At 43.3% G+C, this 20,166-nt stretch overlaps 1 protein-coding gene across 1 annotated transcript; it reads right to left on the reverse strand.

Annotated features, from left to right (window-relative positions):
* Positions 1-1,860: 1,860 nt before the first annotated feature.
* si:ch211-121a2.4 (transmembrane protein 205) lies at positions 1,861-18,775 on the reverse strand. The gene is made up of 4 exons (XM_055943979.1): positions 18,682-18,775; positions 3,066-3,212; positions 2,812-2,975; positions 1,861-2,254 (listed from the first exon to the last, which is right to left on the reverse strand). The coding sequence occupies exons 2-4, from the start codon at positions 3,163-3,165 to the stop codon at positions 1,952-1,954; spliced, it is 567 nt and encodes a 188-aa protein (XP_055799954.1). The 5' UTR covers positions 3,166-3,212; positions 18,682-18,775; the 3' UTR covers positions 1,861-1,951.
* Between the last annotated feature and the right edge of the window lie 1,391 nt (positions 18,776-20,166).

The following is a 20,166-nucleotide window of genomic DNA, read 5'->3' on the forward strand; positions in this document are numbered from 1 at the left end:
CTCCATCTCTCATCTAGTAGAATAAAATACATCCCTCCATCTCTCATCTAGTAGAATAAAATACATCCCTCCATCTCTCTAGTAGAATAAAATACATCCCTCCATCTCTCTAGTAGAATAAAATACATCCCTCCATCTCTCATCTAGTAGAATAAAATACATCTCTCCATCTCTCTAGTAGAATAAAATACATCCCTCCATCTCTCTACTAGAATACAATACATCCCTCCATCTCTGGTAGTAGAATAAAATACATCCCTCCATCTCTCTAGTAGAATAAAATACATCCCTCCATCTCTCTAGTAGAATACAATACATCCCTCCATCTCTGGTAGTAGAATAAAATACATCCCTCCATCTCTCTAGTAGAATAAAATACATCCCTCCATCTCTCATCTAGTAGAATAAAATACATCCCTCCATCTCTCTGGTAGAATAAAATACATCCCTCCATCTCTCTAGTAGAATAAAATACATCCCTCCATCTCTCTAGTAGAATAAAATACATCCCTCCATCTCTCTAGTAGAATAAAATACATCCCTCCATCTCTGGTAGTAGAATAAAATACATCCCTCCATCTCTCATCTAGTAGAATAAAATACATCCCTCCATCTCTCTAGTAGAATAAAATACATCCCTCCATCTAGTAGAATAAAATACATCCCTCCATCTCTCCTCTAGTAGAATAAAATACATCTCTCTAGTAGAATAAAATACATCCCTCCATCTCTCATCTAGTAGAATAAAATACATCCCTCCATCTCTCTAGTAGAATAAAATACATCCCTCCATCTCTCTAGTAGAATAAAATACATCCCTCCATCTCTCTAGTAGAATAAAATACATCCCTCCATCTCTGGTAGTAGAATAAAATACATCCCTCCATCTCTCTAGTAGAATAAAATACATCCCTCCATCTCTCATCTAGTAGAATAAAATACATCCCTCCATCTCTCTGGTAGAATAAAATACATCCCTCCATCTCTCTAGTAGAATAAAATACATCCCTCCATCTCTCATCTAGTAGAATAAAATACATCCCTCCATCTCTCTAGTAGAATAAAATACATCCCTCCATCTAGTAGAATAAAATACATCCCTCCATCTCTCCTCTAGTAGAATAAAATACATCTCTCTAGTAGAATAAAATATATCCCTCCATCTCTCTAGTAGAATAAAATACATCCCTCCATCTCTAGTAGAATAAAATACATCCCTCCATCTCTCTAGTAGAATAAAATAGATCCCTCCAGCTCTCATCTAGTAGAATAAAATACATCCCTCCATCTAGTAGAATAAAATACATCCCTTCATCTCTCATCTAGTAGACTAAAATAGATCCCTCCAGCTCTCATCTAGTAGAATAAAATACATCCCTGCATCTCTCATCTAGTAGAATAAAATACATCCCTCCATCTAGTAGAATAAAATACATCCCTCCATCTCTCCTCCAGTAGAATAAAATACATCCCTCCATCTAGTAGAATAAAATACATCCCTGCATCTCTCATCTAGTAGAATAAAATACATCCCTCCATCTCTCCTCCAGTAGAATAAAATACATCCCTCCATCTAGTAGAATAAAATACATCCCTCCATCTCTCATCTAGTAGAATAAAATACATCCCTCCATCTCTCTAGTAGAATAAAATACATCTCTCCATCTCTGGTAGTAGAATAAAATACATCCCTCCATCTCTCTAGTAGAATAAAATACATCCCTCCATCTAGTAGAATAAAATACATCCCTCCATCTCTCATCTAGTAGAATAAAATACATCCCTCCATCTAGTAGAAGATTAAAATGGCTGAACTTTAAAAAGAACAGAGCTGGCTGGTGAGTGTAGGGCGGCTCATAGTAATGTGAATGGTATGAAACCATGATTTTAATGTGTCGATACCATTCATTCCAGCCACCCGTGGACTTACCATCCATATTTCGTAACTGTGCTATAGTGAAGTAAGGTTCTCTGCTAGGTAGTACAGGCTGTGTGCATTGCAGGTAATGCAGCAGACGTTACACAGCGAAGACAACAGTCTGTAAAGCCACAGCCGACAAGAAAGACTCCTGTATCTACCGTCTGTCTCACACAGCTTGGCGTAAGCCTCCCTATTGGTAGACAGACCAATGTCCTGGCCCAATCCTTGGGCTTGCTCCATTAGATGCATGTCTTCCATTATCTCTGATGTCATCTGACCGAACCACTGGGCGTTGACCACTGCTACCGACACACACAGGAAGTATACCCCAATCTACAGAGAGAGACAAAGTATATCAATGTATGAAAGCAGCTGCATAGCTGATTAGAGGAATGACTCCAGATGTAATCGAGTCCCTGACAAGGTTACAGATCTGGGGGAGAATCTCAATTACATACTCGTCTCCTTCTGAAAAACCCATTGAGAAAGCCAGAGGTCCCTCCCTTCGGACCCTCCAATGGGTTATGAGGAGAGGATTCTCCCACGGTCAGGACTCCTCGTGTCCCTGTAAGGTCTCCCTGGGAGAATCTGTTGCATACTTCACGTCCTCTCCTTTTCATTACCCATTGGAGGAGAAGGTCTGAAAGGAGGGACCTCTGGCTTTCTCATCCAATGGGTTTTTGAGAAGGAGATGAGTATGCAATTGAAATCTTCCCTGTCATCTAGCAGGGTGGTAGGGTCAGGGTTACCTGGAAGGCCTCTCTGTCATTTAGCAGGGTGGTAGGGTCAGGGTTACCTGGAAGGCCTCTCTGTCATTTAGCAGGGTGGTAGGGTCAGGCTTACCTGGAAGGCCTCTCTGTCATCTAGCAGGGTGGTAGGGTCAGGGTTACCTGGAAGGCCTCTCTGTCATCTAGCAGGTCTGCAGGGTGGTAGACAGCGAACAGCGTCAGGTTGAGGAAGGCACAGAGAGAGCCCAGGTGAAGGTAGAACGGAACCAGTCTGCTCTGGATCAAACCAAATGTGTGTCTGTTCAGGTGGCTGTCCATCACAAAGCCTGATCAAAAACACACAGGAGCGCTATAGGAGTACTGTCCAGCATACACCCTCTCACAGGGTTAAGGGGTTTAGAGGTCAAGGTACTTACTAGATATGCAGGTAAACCAGATCTGCATGCCCCAATAGGTGGACAGCAGCACCAGTTGCAGCAGTTTGGCCGAGAGGCTGGGATCCCCTTCAGTGGTCATTGTCAGTCCAGCCGTCTCGTTCCACCTCTTTCTCTCTGCCTGGATCCCTGTAAGCAGACACACAGGGTTATTCCTCTCTGACCGTGTCCCCCAACTAAGTCACCAGCAGTAGCAGGTTACTGGGCCAGAGGTGAAAGTCTAGTTTCAGAATGACAGTAATGTACAACTAGCTAGCGAGCTACTCCACTTAACTCTGTTTCGCTTGTAGTTATAAGAATCCGGCTACATGTTAATTACATTCTCTAGTCGGAACGTGCCACGATCAGGACAGCGTGAGATATGTCTTAGAAAACATCAATCCTGTGATGGGAGATGTCAGTGTACTAATTATGGCAACTGACAAATCAGAAAGATTAAAAACGAGCATCACAATGAAACCTTTCCATCAGCATTGTAGGCAAGCTAATATTAAAGCAACCAATGCTAGGTGTTGCATTTTCATGGACTCCAATGGGCTGCTATAGCATTAGCTAGCCTAGCATGTTGATGAAAAAGACAAACTAGCAGTACTTCAATCTTATCGATTCATCGGAGAATGCTGTTCATTGACCACAGCTCAGTGTTCAACACCATAGTGCCCTCAAAGCTCATCACTAAGCTAAGGACCCTGGGACAACACCTCCCTCTGCAACTGGATCCTGGACTTCCTGACGGGCCGCCCCTATATAGTGAGGGTAGGCAACAACACATCCGCCATGCTGACAACACGCGGGCCACTCCTGTGCATGACTCCATCATCAAGTTTACTGACAACATGACGGTGGTAGGCCTCATCACCGACGACGATAAAACAGTCTACAGGGAAGTCAGTGACCTGCCAGGACAACAACCAACAGAGGGACGAGCACGCCCCCGTCCACGGGGCTGTAGTGGAGTAGGGCACGCCCCCGTCCACGGGGCTGTAGTGGAGTAGGGCACGCCCCCGTCCACGGGGCTGTAGTGGAGTAGGGCACGCCCCCGTCCACGGGGCTGTAGTGGAGTAGGGCACGCCCCCGTCCACGGGGCTGTAGTGGAGTAGGGCACGCCCCCGTCCACGGGGCTGTAGTGGAGTAGGGCACGCCCCCGTCCACGGGGCTGTAGTGGAGTAGGGCACGCCCCCGTCCACGGGGCTGTAGTGGAGTAGGGCACGCCCCCGTCCACGGGGCTGTAGTGGAGTAGAGCACGCCCCCGTCCACGGGGCTGTAGTGGAGTAGAGCACGCCCCCGTCCACGGGGCTGTAGTGGAGTAGGGCACGCCCCCGTCCACGGGGCTGTAGTGGAGTAGAGCACGCCCCCGTCCACGGGGCTGTAGTGGAGTAGGGCACGCCCCCATCCACGGGGCTGTAGTGGAGTAGGGCACGCCCCCGTCCACGGGGCTGTAGTGGAGTAGAGCACGCCCCCGTCCACGGGGCTGTAGTGGAGTAGGGCACGCCCCCGTCCACGGGGCTGTAGTGGAGTAGGGCACGCCCCCGTCCACGGGGCTGTAGTGGAGTAGAGCACGCCCCCGTCCACGGGGCTGTAGTGGAGTAGAGCACGCCCCCATCCACGGGGCTGTAGTGGAGTAGGGCACGCCCCCATCCACGGGGCTGTAGTGGAGTAGGGCACGCCCCCGTCCACGGGGCTGTAGTGGAGTAGGGCACGCCCCCGTCCACGGGGCTGTAGTGGAGTAGAGCACGCCCCCGTCCACGGGGCTGTAGTGGAGTAGGGCACGCCCCCGTCCACGGGGCTGTAGTGGAGTAGGGCACGCCCCCGTCCACGGGGCTGTAGTGGAGTAGGGCACGCCCCCATCCACGGGGCTGTAGTGGAGTAGGGCACGCCCCCGTCCACGGGGCTGTAGTGGAGTAGGGCACGCCCCCGTCCACGGGGCTGTAGTGGAGTAGAGCACGCCCCCGTCCACGGGGCTGTAGTGGAGTAGGGCACGCCCCCGTCCACGGGGCTGTAGTGGAGTAGGGCACGCCCCCGTCCACGGGGCTGTAGTGGAGTAGGGCACGCCCCCGTCCACGGGGCTGTAGTGGAGTAGAGCACGCCCCCGTCCACGGGGCTGTAGTGGAGTAGAGCACGCCCCCGTCCACGGGGCTGTAGTGGAGTAGGGCACGCCCCCGTCCACGGGGCTGTAGTGGAGTAGAGCACGCCCCCGTCCACGGGGCTGTAGTGGAGTAGGGCACGCCCCCGTCCACGGGGCTGTAGTGGAGTAGGGCACGCCCCCGTCCACGGGGCTGTAGTGGAGTAGGGCACGCCCCCATCCACGGGGCTGTAGTGGAGTAGGTTGAGAGCTTCGAGTTCCTCTGTGTCCACATCACTAAGGAATTAACATGGTCCACACACCAACAGGTGTGAAGAAGGCACAACAAAATGCCTCTTCCCCTTCAGGAGGCTGAAAAGATTTGGCATGGGTCCTCAGATCCTCAAAAAGGTCTACAGCTACACCATTGAGAGCATCTTGACTGGCTGCATCAACGCTTGGTATGGCAACTGCTTGGCATCCGACTGCAAGGAGCTACAGAGGGTAGTGTGGTAGAGCTCCCTGCTATCCAGGACCTCTATACCAGGCGGTATAAATCCCTACAAATTGTCTTAGACTCCAGCCACCCAAATCATACATATGATGCTGTCCGGTCAAAAAGATTGATATTGTTGCCACCAGTAGCATTGAATGCAAGGGAAGCAAGCAAGCATTTGGCCTCCCTTGATTAAAATAAGTGTCAAGGGAAGCCAGTTTGGATTTGGCTTCACTCCAATCAATATATAATTGACAGAAACAACTTGAATTGTTGCATCTCGTTGTGTTGTCCTCCGGTGGCTACCTAGCTAAAATTGTCCCCTTTCTAAATTAGCCATGGATGGAGATAGAGATAGGAATTTGGACTTGTGGTTTTAATTCTACATACTGGCCAATGATTATAACGGCGATTCTGATGCAACCATAAATTCATACATTGTGCCCCTGGCCTGAGAGAATGAAAGTTCAATATGTAGCTACACTGAATAAAAATATAAACGTAACATGTAAAGTGTTGGACTCATGGGCTTGAAATAAAAGATCAATGTTCCATACGCACAAAAATATTCTCTCTCATTTTGTGCACAATGTGTTTACATCCCTGTTAGTGAGCATTTCTCCTTTGTCAAGATAATCCATCCACCTGACACGTGTGGCATATCAAGAAGCTTAAACAGCAGGATCATTACACAGGTGCACCTTATGCTGGGGACATTTACATAAGCATTGACACTTTACTCAGTACTTTGTTGAAGCATCTTTGGCAGCGGTTACAGCCTCATCTTCTTGGGTATGATGCTACAAGCTTGACACACCTGTATCTGGGGAGTTTCTCCCATTCTTCTCTGCAGATCCTCTCAAGCTCTGTCAGGTTGGATGGGGAGTGTCGCTGCACAGCTATTTTCAGGTCTCTCCAGAGATGTTCGATCGGGTTCAAGTCTGGGCTCTGGCTGAGCCACTCAAGGACATTCAGAGACTTGTCCCGAAGCCACTCCTGCGTTGTATTGGCTGTGTGCTTAAGGTCATTGTCCTGTTGGAAGGTGAACCTTCGCCCCAGTCTGAGGTCCTGAGCGCTCTGGAGCAGGTTTTCATCAATCTGTGCCTCGGCACTCCTCTCAGAGCTCTACAGACAATTCCTTCGACTTCATGGCTTGGTTTTTGCTCTGACATGCACTCTCAACTGTGGGACCTTATATAGACAGGTGTGCCTTTCCAAATCATGTCAAATCAATTATTTTACTCCAATTAAGTTGTAGAAACATCAAGGATGATCAATGGAAACAGGATGCACCTGAGCTCAATTTCGAGTCTCATAGCAAAAGGTTTGAATACTTATGTAAACACATGTTTTCCCCCACTGTCATTATGGGGTATTGTGTGTAGATTGTTGAGGATAAAAAATAACATAAAAAGTAATCCACTTTAGAGTAAGTGCACTGTATATAGACACACCCTATGTTTTAATAAAATCAACTATATGTAGGCTACTAAGCTTGTCTGATGCTTTAAGCAATGTGATTAAAAATGAAGACAACTTACTAACGAGGGAGTGAGATCAATATAGCCTACCCAGAAGGGGGAGAAAAATTAACTCCTTAAGTTGCTGGTAATATATACCAGCGGTCGGCAACCTTTTCCATTTGGAGTGTCAAGTTATCATGCCAATTATGATTTTCAAATGTACATTTTCATTAAATAGTTTCATTTATAATAAAGTCTTCAAATCTCAACATCAATGTCATGTGGTTAACCAAAATTATACAATTCTAAAAGTAACTTGTATTGCTAACTATGTAAAAATAGTCTCTATAAAGCCAACATCCTGATAAAAATGAATACCCTATAAATCACATTGGCCTGTCTGCAACGAACTTGAAACATTGTATCAACCAGATCCAGCCCCAAACTGGTGCTAACCAACTGGCAACATTGTATAAATATTAACCTGGTCCAGTCCAAACTGGTGCTAACCAACTGGCAACATTGTATAAATATTAACCTGGTCCAGCCCCAAACTGGTGCTAACCAATTGGCAACATTGTATAAATATTAACCTGGTCCAGCCCCAAACTGGTGCTAACCAACTGGCAACATTGTATAAATATTAACCTGGTCCAGCCCCAAACTGGTGCTAACCAACTGGCAACATTGTATAAATATTAACCTGGTCCAGCCTAAACTGGTGCTAACCAACATTGTATAAATATTAACCTGGTCCAGCCCCAAACTGGTGCTAACCAACTGGCAACATTGTATAAATATTAACCTGGTCCAGCCCCAAACTGGTGCTAACCAACTGGCAACATTGTATAAATATTAACCTGGTCCAGCCCCAAACTGGTGCTAACCAACTGGCAACATTGTATAAATATTAACCAGATCCAGCCCCAAACTGGTGCTAACCAACTGGCAACATTGTATAAATATTAACCAGATCCAGCCCCAAACTGGTGCTAACCAACTGGCAACATTGTATAAATATTAACCTGGTCCAGCCCCAAACTGGTGCTAACCAACATTGTATAAATATTAACCTGGTCCAGCCCCAAACTGGTGCTAACCAACTGGCAACATTGTATAAATATTAACCTGGTCCAGCCCCAAACTGGTGCTAACCAACTGGCAACATTGTATAAATATTAACCAGATCCAGCCCCAAACTGGTGCTAACCAACTGGCAACATTGTATAAATATTAACCAGATCCAGCCCCAAACTGGTGCTAACCAACTGGCAACATTGTATAAATATTAACCTGGTCCAGCCCCAAACTGGTGCTAACCAACATTGTATAAATATTAACCTGGTCCAGCCCCAAACTGGTGCTAACCAACTGGCAACATTGTATAAATATTAACCTGGTCCAGCCCAAACTGGTGCTAACCAACTGGCAACATTGTATAAATATTAACCTGGTCCAGCCCCAAACTGGTGCTAACCAACATTGTATAAATATTAACCTGGTCCAGCCCCAAACTGGTGCTAACCAACATGGTATAAATATTAACCTGGTGCTAACCAACTGGCAACATTGTATAAATATTAACCTGGTCCAGTCCAAACTGGTGCTAACCAACTGGCAACATTGATAAAATATTCTGTCCCCTCAGTGTTTCCTGTATCAGTGAGCTCTGGACAGACACAGCTGTAGACTATTTGCTTAAGGGATAAGGTAGGCATATTTGACATTTCCACTGGATTTGAGCACAATTTTTTTCCTCTTTAATGTGAAAGAATTTGAAATATTTCTCTAATAGGCTACTTTGAGGAATTATTGTCATTCTCAATGGATGTAAAAATCAGACTTTGTTTACTTGCTGTTTGAGGTGAAGAAAAACAGACTTTGTTTCCTTGCTGTTTGAGGTGAAGAAAAACAGACTTTGAGAAGCTCCACGGTGGTGGTGAGTTAAGACAATCAGACGTACTATCAGATCCCCAAAAGGGATACATTTTATAGGACTACATTTGCGCGCAGGCCAGGTCACCTAGGACTACTTCTATCTGTAATTAGGTGCGTGTCCTTACTCAAGAATGGCAGGAGCGCTCCAAACAAAAGACAATTAATTGACAACTCAAAAATGGAATGAAATAAACCAAAACTTGTTTCTCCCAAGTGTAGCCCAGGTTGTGAGTCTTCAAACAACGTGTCCACTCCTACAATGAGAACTGTAAAATACTAATAATATATTGAATGCATGAACAGAAATTACGGTAACCAAACAAACATTGTAGATTAGAAATGATGGTAACGTTAAATGTACTACTGGTAATATTGGTGTGCCATCCCCGCGGCCTCTACAATGGATTAGTCCACTGAGACAGGCCTCTACAATGGATTAGTCCATCCCCGCGGCCTCTACAATGGATTAGTCCACTGAGACAGGCCTCCACAATGGATCAACTTGAGAGGATCTGCAGAGAAGAATGGGGGAAACTCCCCAAATACAGGTGTGCCAAGCTTGTAACATCATACGCAAGAAGACTTGAGGCTGTAATCGCTGCCAAAGATGCTTCAACAAAGTACTGAGTAATGGGTCTTTATCTAAATAAAACAGGGTTATACCTTACAGTGAAATGCTTACTTACAAGCCCTTAACCAACAATGCAGTTTTTTTTTTTAAATAGCAAAAAAATAAAAAATAATAATTAACTTCTTTGGGGTAGGGGGCAGTATTTTCACATCCGGATGAAAAGCCCAGAGTAAATGGCCTGCTACTCAGCCATAAAAGCTAGAATATGCATATTATTAGTAGATTTGGATAGAAAACACTCTGAATGATGTCTGTGAGTATAACAGAACTCATATGGCAGGCAAAAACCTGAGAAAAAATCCAACCAGGAAGTGGGAAATCTGAGGTTGGTTGATTTTCAACTCAGCTCCTATTGAAGATAGTGGGATATTAGTAATGTTGCACTTCCTAAGGCTTCCACTATATGTCAATAGTCTTTAGAACCTTGTCTGATGCCTCTACTGTGAAGTGGGGCTGAATGAGAGGGGATTGAGTAATGTCTACCATGACCTGACCATGCGCGTTCATGTGAGAGCGAGCTCTGTTCCATCGCACTTCTGAAGACAAAGGAATTCTCCGGTTGGTACATTATTGAAGAATTATGTTAAAAACATCCTAAAGATTGATTCAATACTTTCTCATGTTTTTACGGACTGTAATATAACTTTTTTTTACTTTTCGTCCGTACTTTCCGCTGGACTTGCCCGCGCGTCATGAGTTTGGAAAGTGTACTGAACGCTAGAACAACAAGGAGGAATTTGGACATAAATGATGGACATTATCGAACAAAACAAACATTTATTGTGGAACTGGGATTCCTGGGAGTGCATTCTGATGAAGATTATCAAAGGTAAGTGAATGTTTATAATGTTATTTCTGACTTCTGTTGACTGCACAATATGGCTGATATATTTGTGTCTTGATTGGGCTCTGAGCGCCAACTCAGAGTATTGTATGGTTTGCTTTTTAAGTAAAGCTTTTTTGAAATCTGACAAAGCGATTGCATTAAGGAGAAGTGCATCTAAAATTCCATGTTTAATACTTGTATTTTCATCAACATTTATAATGAGTATTTCAATGAGTAAATGGATGTGGCTCTCTGCAAAATCACCGGATGTTTTGGAACTTCTGAACGTAACGCGCCAATGTATATTCAGATTTTTGGATATAAATATGAACTTTACCAAACAAAACATACATGTATTGTGTAACATGAAGTCCTATGAGTGTCATCTGATGAAGATCATCAAAGGTTAGTGATTAATTTTATCTATATTTCTGCTTTTTGTGAATCCTCTCTTTGGCTGGAAAAATGGCTGTGTTATTCTGTGAATAGGCACTCACCTAACATAATCGTTTGGTTTGCTTTCGTCGTAAAGCCTTTTTGAAATCGGACACTGTGGCTGGATTTACAACAAGTGTATCTTTAAAATGGTGTAAAATACATGTATGTTTGAGGAATTTTAATTATGGGATTTCTGTTGTTTTGAATTTGGCACCCTGCAGTTTCACTGGCTGTTGAAGAAGTGGGACGCTACCGTCTCACATACCCTAGAGAGGTTAAGGAGTAGCAGTGAAATAACAATAGCTAGGCTGTCAATTTGTTTTTGTTTTTTTTCACCTTTATTTAACCAGATAGGCTAGTTGAGAACAAGTTCTCATTTGCAACTGCGATGTGAAGGGGCACCGGTTAGTTGAGGTGATTGAGGTTATATATACACACGTGAGTAGAGTTATTAAAGTGACTTATGCATAGATAATAACAGTAGCAGCTGCGTAAAAGAATGGGGGGGGGTCCAATGCAAGTAGTCTGGGTAGCCATTTGATTAGATGTTCAGTAGTCTTATGGCTTGGTGGTAGAAGCTGTTTAGAAACCTTTTGGTCCTCGACTTGGCGCTCCGATACCACTTCCCGTGCGGTAGCAGGGAGAACAGTCTATGACTAGTGATGCAACCAGTCAGGAAGCTCTCGATGGTGCAGCTATAGAACCTTTTGAGGATCTGAGGACCCATGCCAAATCTTTTCAGTCTCCCGAGGGGGGAATAGGTTTTGTTGTGACCTCTTCACGGCTGTCTTGGTGTCCTTGGACCATGTTAGTTTGTTGGTGATTTTTCTTTTTCTTGATCACGTTGAGGGAGAGGTTGTCCTTGCACCACATGGCCAGGTCTCTGACTTCCTCCCTATAGGCTGTCTCATCGTTCTTGGTGATCAGGCCTACCACTGTTGTGTCATCGGCAAACTTAATGATGGTGTTGGAGTCATGCCTGGCCGTGTAGTCATGAGTGAACAGGGAGTGGCGGATGTGTTGTGTTGTTACCTACCCTTACCACCTGGGGGCGGCCCGTCACGAAGTCCAGGATCCAGTTGCAGAGGGAGGTGTTTAGTCCCAGGGTCCTTAGCTAAGTGATGAGCTGTAGTCAATGAATAGCATTCTCACATAGGTGTTCCTTTTGTCCAGGTGTGAAAGGGCAGTGTGGAGTGCTATTGAGATTGCATCATCTGTGGATCTGTTGGGGCGGTATGCAGAGTGGAGTGGGTCTAGGGTTTCTGGGATAATGGTGTTGATGTGAGCCATGATCAGCCTTTCAAAGCACTTCATGGCTACAGACATGAGTGCTACGGGTCGGTAGTCATTTAGGCAGGTTACCTTAGTGTTCTTGGGCACAGGGACTATGGTGTTCTGCTTGAAACATGTTGTTATTACAGACTCAGCCAGGGACAGATTGAAAATGTCAGTTAAGACACTTGCCAGTTGGTCAGCGCATGCTCGGAGTACACATCCTGGTAATCCGTCTGGCCCTGCGGCCTTGTGAATGTTGACCTGTTTAAAGGTCTTACTCACATTGGCTGCGGAGAGCGTAGTCTTCCGGAACAGCTGGTGCTCTCATGCATGTTTGTGTTACTTGCCTCAAGCGAGTATAAAAGTAAATTAGCTCGTCTAGTAGGCTTGTGTCACTGGGCAGCTCTCGGCTGTGCTTCCCTTTGTAGTCTAATAGTTTGCAAGCCCTGCCACATCCGAGCGTCCGAGCCGGTGTAGTACGATTCTATCTTAGTCCTGTATTGAGGGTTTGGCTGTTTGATGGTTCGTCGGAGGGCATAGCGGGATTTCTTATAAGCTTCCGGGTTAGAGTCCTGCTCCTTGAAAGCGGTAGCTCTACCCTTTAGCTCAGTGCAGATGTTGCCTGTAATCCATGGCTTCTGGTTGGGGTATGTACGTACAGTCACTGTGGGGGGGACGTCATCGATGCACTTATCGATGAAGCTTTCTGCGATATCTTTTCCAAAGGCACTGGACGCTGCTGCTACTGTTCATCTATCTTGTTGCCTAGTCACTTTATCCGTACCTACAGGACCAGTCAAAAGTTGACACACCTACTCATTCAAGGGTTTTTCTTTATTTTTTACTATTTTCTACATTGTAGAATAATAGTGAAGACATCTTAACTATGAAATAACGCATATGGAATCATGTAGTAACAGAAAAGTGTTAAATCAAAATATATTTTGTATTTCAGATTCTTCATTGTAGCCATGACAGTTTTGCACACTCTTGGCATTCTCTCAACCAACTTCACCTGGAATGCGTTTCCAACAGTTCCCACATATGCTGAGCCTTTGTTGGCTGCTTTTCCTTCACTCATCATAAACCATCTCAATTGGGTTGAGGTGGGGTGATTGTGGAGGCCAGATCATCTGATGCAGCACTCCATCACTCTCCTTCTTGGTCAAATAGCTCTTACACAGCCTGGAGGTGTGTTGGGTGATTGTCCTGTTGAAAAACCAATGATAGTCCCACTAAGACCAAACCAGATGGGATGGCGTATCGCGACAGAATGCTGTGGTATCCATGCTGGTTAAGTGTGCCTTGAATTCTAAATAAATCACTGACAGTGTAACCAGCAAAGCACCATCACACCTCCTCATCCATGCTTCACGGTGGGAACCACACAGGCGGCTATCATCCATTCACCTACTCTGCATCTCACAAAGACACGGCGGTTGGAACCAAAAATCAAAAATTTGGACTCATCAGACCAAAGGACAGATTTCCACCGGTCTAATGTCCATTACTCGTGTTTCTTGGCCCAAGCAAGTCTCTTCTTCTTATTGGTGTCCTTTAGTGGTTTCTTTGCAGCAATTCGACCATGAAGGCCTGATTCACGCAGTCTCCTCTGAACAGTTGATGTTGAGATGTGTCTGTTACTTGAACTCTGAAGCATTTATTTGGGCTGTAATTTCTGAGGCTGGTAACTCTAATGAATGTATCTCTGCAGCAGAGGTAACTCTGGGTCTTCCTTTCCTGTGGCGGTCCTCATGAGAGCCAGTTTCATCATAGCACTTGGTTTTTACGACTGCAATTTAAGCAACTTTCAAAATCCTTGAAATTCTCCAGATTGACTGACCTTCATGTCTTAAACAACCCTTGTGTAGTCTTAACATTCTGTAGACTCCTTGTCCTAAGGGTAAAAAATGACCCACCTTCACTAAACACCTAAAATAAAGTAGCTTAATTGAATTTTTAACTCAATCTATTTTACATGAAGAAACAACCAGTCATTCTTCAAACTTTGAATATCTGGGTTTCCCTCTTCACAATGCAGAAACACTGATTAAATGCAGTCTACACCACTCGTTTTTATTACAACACACCTGTCAATAGTTCTTTACTAAAGTAGAGGTTTATTATTTCTTAAAAGGTACTGCATAGGTGTAAACATTTTTTTTAGCAATAGACAGCACTAAGATAGAAGCAGAAATGTGAAAAAGTAGTCTTGAATGCATTTTATTGAAAGGAAACAATACATCTTGAATTTTTTTTGGCAACATAGTGATTCTTATACTGTACAATGAGGAATTCAACTACAAAATACTAGTCTTCTCACATTTTTTTAACCATTGCCCCACCCACAAGGTGTATAAACAAATAAGAATAAACTAGATACAAAAACCTGAACATAAATCAATGAAATCTAATTAGCACATGTAGGAAAGTATGCAAGTGTGTGTGCATGGACTTTGCAGATGTATTTGTTTTACAGTCCTTTGGCTCTCCCTTCTTTGAATGTGTGGGGTTACAAGTGTCTTTCCCAGCTGCTCCAGGAACACCCTCCTCTTGTTCCGCTTATCAGGCATCCAGGTAGGGTTGATCTTGTTCCATATCACGAAGGCATTGTATGAGGACACATCAATGAGGATATGGAAGATGACCAGGGGCCAGTCATCCTGCAGCTGTAAGTTCCAATCACCTTGTCCACACCTCCTTTGTTGTGGTTGTAGTCCAGGATGATGTCTGGCTTCCTGTCCTCATGATTACTGATCTCAGCCGTTTTGTGCAGTGTGCTCAGGAGGACCATATTCTTGTTCCTCTTTGGGAGGTAAGAAACTAGAGTGGTGGTGAAGGCAAGCTTTGATGAGAAGGCCTCTCTCCCCTTTGTTGCGAGGAGTGTAGGGGGGAGCTCAGGCTTGTTCTTTCTAACTGTACCAACCATGGTGATCTTCTTCTGGAGCTGCTGGCTTAGTTGATAAGAGGTGAAGAAATTGTCACACGTGACATTGTGCCTCCTCAGTCCATCTGTCACATCAAGCACAACCCGCATCACCTGGTTCTTCTCCGGGCCTCCACCGGTCAGCTTCCTTGTGTAGACTTGAATCTTCCAAGCGTAGCTGAATTGTGTGTCACAGGCCACCCATATCTTGACGCCATACTTTGCTGACTTGCTGGGCATATACTACCGGTAGGACAGTGACCTTTTGACAAAAGAGATTACTATCAGTAATTAGTATCAGTGTCACAGAAAACAATCACATAAATCAATGATATTACAGCAATACATAATAAAATTAACAGTGAATCACTTACATTACAGATATGAAAATAAAGATGTACCTCTGAATGGAACCAGTTGCTCATCCACTGTTACTTCAGGCCCAGGGTTGTAGAGGTACGGCAGACGCTCCACCCACTTCTTATGGCTGCCGGTTTGTCTCTCACACGTCTTGACTCACAGTTATCAAATCTTTGCATTCTTGAGATCGTGTGAAAGACTTTCGGTGGCATCGTGGCACAGAAAATCGCCCTTCCACTCTCTGCATCCCAGAGACTACATGTAGCCTCGCCTCTGGACCTATACACACCCACTAAGATTAGCAGTCCTATGTAGGCACGCAGGTCAATCTCATCCATCCTTTTCCGGTTGTCTCCATATTTACAGAAACCCTCCAAATGTGTCATTTCCAGGATGATTTTTTCGATGGCTGGTGTGAACAAGTAGAATGTTGAGGCAATGTCCTGGGCAACTGCATGCCTTGTGGGCCAGCCTTATGACATGTGTGCTGCCATCCTGCCCTGGTTATCATATGGTGACAAGGACCATGTTATTTTGCTGTTCTTTGACAAAAATGTATCTTTCAGCTGGGGATTTCTCCATCTGAAGATGATGCATCGTGCTCTGGGTTGTGTATTCTTCCCCATCTTCTTCTTTAAATACCTCTTCTAAACCATTGTTCTCTTGTTCCTCCTGGACATCTGAAGAAAATAAAAATCAGATCTACGACCTGTTGGGCACTGAAACGTGCACTCATGGCTTCAGCAGAGAACTGGAGGGACTGTCATCTGCAGCACCTTTATAGCCTCTGACTGCATTCACCATTAGCAAGAAATGTTTTCAAGAAATGTTTATTTTGTCTGAAATTGTTTTTATTTTCTCTGTGAACTTGAGTCATGTGTGGGGGTCGTGAGTTCAATCAGTAGCACACAATCTCAATTTCTCATTGTTGTGCTTTTTTTTTTTGGTGTGTAAATTATTTTATAACTGCCGGATCAAAAATGACCCTCAGAATCTTTGTACCCTGGTGGAGTACAGCTTTCATGTAAATATGAACAAAGGCGATGTTTACTTTTTCTAATGTTGGGGTCACTCTAGGAAAAGTCATCACATTTCAAGTTGAAAAAATATTTATAGGGTTTTCTCTGCTGTTCAACATAGTGGCGGGTCATTTTTGATACTTAAGACAATACGAGGGTTTACCAAATACGGCTATCTTCTGTACCACCCCTACCTTATCACAACAACTGATTAGCTCAAATGCATTAAGGAACGAAATTCCACAAATTCACTTTTAACAAGGCACATCTGTTAATTGAAATTCCTTCCAGGTGACTACATCATGAAGTTGGTTGAGAGAATGCCATGAGTGTGCAAAGCTGTCATCAAGGCAAAGGGTGGCTACTTTGAATAATCTCAAATATTAAATATATTTTTTAAAAATTGGTTACTACATGATTCCATATGTGTTATTTCATAGTTTTGATGTCTTCACTATTATTCTACAATGTAGAAAATAGTAAAAAATCAAATAAAAACACTGGAATGAGTAGGTGTGTCCACATTTTCGACTGGCACTGTATACGTTATGTATCTCGTTATGTACGTTACATATCTCTCATTTGTACATAACATTTGTACATAACCCATCTACAATTTAGCCCAAACAACTACCTCTTTACCTACTGTATTTATTTATTAATTTATTTTGCTCCTTTGCACCCCATTATTTCTGTCTGTACTTTGCACTTTCTTCCAATGCAAACCAACCATCCCAGTGTTTTTTTAGTTTTTATTTTACTTGCTGTGTTGTACTCACTTCGCCTCCATGGCCTTTTTATATTTTTATTTATTTATACATATATCTGTTTGCCTTCACCTCCCTTATCTCACCTCACTTGCTCACATTGTATATAGACTTATTTTTTTTTATTTTTCACTGTATCATTGACTATATGTTTGTTTTACTCCATGTGTAACTATGTGTTGTTGTATGTGTCGAACTGCTCTGCTTTATCTTGGCCAGGTCGCAATTGTAAATGAGAACGTGTTCTCAATTTGCCTACCTGGTTAAATAAAGGTTAAATAAATAAAATAAAAATAAATAAATAAAAAATTTACGTAGTACCCTCACACATCGACTCGGTACTGGGAACTTTAATCAAATTGCATTTTAATGGGAAAAAACATTCATTGCCACAGAATGTAGTAATTTTATGTCAAAACACATATCAAATGAGATTTTGTTTTACTACAATGTAAAAACAATTTAAACTGAGCCATGTTGGTTTAAAAAGCTGACTTTTCCAAATGAATATTGATCACTTGTGTATATAGCCACGGTATCGTTACTCATTGTGTACTTATTCCTCGTTATTTTATTTCCATTTTTTTCCTCTGCATTGTTGGGAAGGGCACGTAATTAAGAATGTCATTGTTAGTCTGCAGCGGTTGTTTACGAAGCATGTGACAAAATGACATTTCTCTCTGCGCTGTCCTGATCCACATCGACTCGGTACTGGTAATTAACGCGTCGTCCGATTCTTACGGCTCTTTCCCAGCAGCTTTACACTGTTGGGTCCCTTGATTATTTCGACCCCAGAACAATGTGTTGTTGATATGCTGTGTTGTTGTCTTAGTAACGTTAGTGTTGTGATGTGCGTTTTGTCCTAGATTTTTATTTAAATGTATGTTTAATCCCCGCAGAAGACATTTTTTGTAGGCCGTCATTGTAAATAACAATGTGTTCTTAACTGACTTGTCTAGTTCAACATGTTTTTTTGTTATCCGTCTGACAGCATAGAACCTGACTAGCTAACTAGCTGCAGACATACTTAGCCAGCTAGCTGCTTACAGCATGCTACTTAGTTAGGCAGCTAACGTTAGCCGGCAAGCCATTTGGTCAGAGTGGAAAAAACCATAAAACAAGCCAGCTTCAATGTCACCTTCCACGAACTACGTTGGCCAGCTACTTCACTGATGTGTTGTCATGTTTCAAAAGAGGAACTGTAGCTGCTAGCTAACTGCTGGCTAACCTCCTGCCAGGTTAGCTAGACAATTATGAAAAGTCAAGACAGGCTTGCTACCTAAATTGTGCAAAGTTGTCTAATCGTGCATAAAGATTTCAATAATTTGTAATCAGTGCTTTTCAGGCCAACGCCCATTAATCTCTATTTTAGGAAATGAATGTTATTTCAACAGCACCTCAAATAGCGATCAGTTTGTTGCAGTCTTGAACACGACACCTTTCCTTGCTGACTGGAGAGAGAGGCGCTCTTCTTCTTCGTTGGGAATCGGTTGGCGGATTTTATCCGACGTTAAGGTGCATACACTGCCACCTACTGTACTGAAGTGTGAGGCCAGTCACGGCCAACCTATAGTCCATTCAACTATCTTAATTATTCTTGTTCGTAAAATGAAATAAATATGAATAATTGCACCACCAACTAACCCTACACCTATACACCCCTTTTTCATTTGAAAAAACTACACTCATGAAGAACCCACTACCCCATTCCACTACTTTGACCCTATCTGCTCCTGCACCGTGCGGATGACCTGGGAGAACAGGACACCATCCCTCCCTCAGGACACCATCCCTCCCTCAGGACACCATCCCTGTAACTCTTCTGAAGTCAGATCTCGTATACCAAAATACTTCTCTGCAGCTGCCACCACAAAATATATTTTATGTGATTTACGTTCCATCTCTGCGCACAGTTGATAACCATTGCTATGAACGCTAAGAAACCAACCTTACTGAAGCATACAGGACCAGTCAAGAGTTTGGACACACCTACTCATTCAAGGGTTTTTCTTTATTTTTACTATTTTCTACATTGTAGAATAATAGTGAAGACATCATCAACTATGAAATAACACATATGGAATCATGTAGTAAGCAAAAAAGTGTTAAACAAATCAAATATATTTTAGATTTGAGATTATTCAATGTAGCCACCCTTCGCTTTGATGGCAGCTTTTACAGTGTTCGGGAGCTGCAAAGTAGCAAGCCTATATTGGAGTCCAGAATAGCGACACTGCCCTCTGGTGTTTAATGGAAGAACTGTCATTGAACCCATTGAAAACAGGCGATCTCAGCGGAGAAATATTGTAAAACATCTTTTTTTAAACGACGAAAAATAACAAACGGAAAATTATTACAAATGAGTGCAGAAAATTAAGAAATTGCAGAAACTTCTGAAATGGAGAAAGTGAAGAATTAGATGAAAATTCTGAAAATGAAGGAAATGGCAACTATTGGTCGAGTACCAGAGTTTGAGGCCACAAAAGAGGATTTTGATTCCCATTTAGCGCGTTTTGAGCGTTGGCTGGCTGCAAATGAAATCAAAGATGAAAAGAAAGCAGATGTATTTCTCAGTGGTTTGGGTCCAACTGAGTATGGATTGCTGAAAGTTCTCATTGAACCAATAAAAGCAGTGGAGTTGACCTATGCAGGTCTGGATATTTATGGAAAATGTTTTTGATTGCTCTAAGACCCAAGTTGATGTCACTGTTGGTATACAAGGAGTCAATATCAATTGAAAAAAACACAGTTTCTCGAGGCACACTAATTTCTTTCAATTTTGTCACAAATTCGTACGTATCTTTAATGAAGCTTTGATGTTTCCGTGACAGAGGATTTATGAAATAATCTAAATACTCCGCTATTCTATACAATTCCGAACC

This window comes from Salvelinus fontinalis, chromosome 14, assembly GCF_029448725.1.
Source record: "Salvelinus fontinalis isolate EN_2023a chromosome 14, ASM2944872v1, whole genome shotgun sequence".
In the NCBI taxonomy this organism is placed as follows: Eukaryota; Metazoa; Chordata; class Actinopteri; order Salmoniformes; family Salmonidae; genus Salvelinus; species Salvelinus fontinalis.

What these genes read in the sequence shown, in the direction of transcription:
- si:ch211-121a2.4 (XM_055943979.1), bottom strand. Translation starts at nt 3,165, where the DNA reads ATGACCACTGAAGGGGATCCCAGCCTCTCGGCCAAACTGCTGCAACTG. An exon ending in CTGGTTTACCTGCATATCTA is followed by an intron (nt 2,976 to 3,065) that starts GTAAGTACCTTG and finishes GTTTTTGATCAG; the next exon opens with GCTTTGTGATGGACAGCCAC. An exon ending in ATGACAGAGAGGCCTTCCAG is followed by an intron (nt 2,255 to 2,811) that starts GTAACCCTGACC and finishes CTCTCTCTGTAG; the next exon opens with ATTGGGGTATACTTCCTGTG.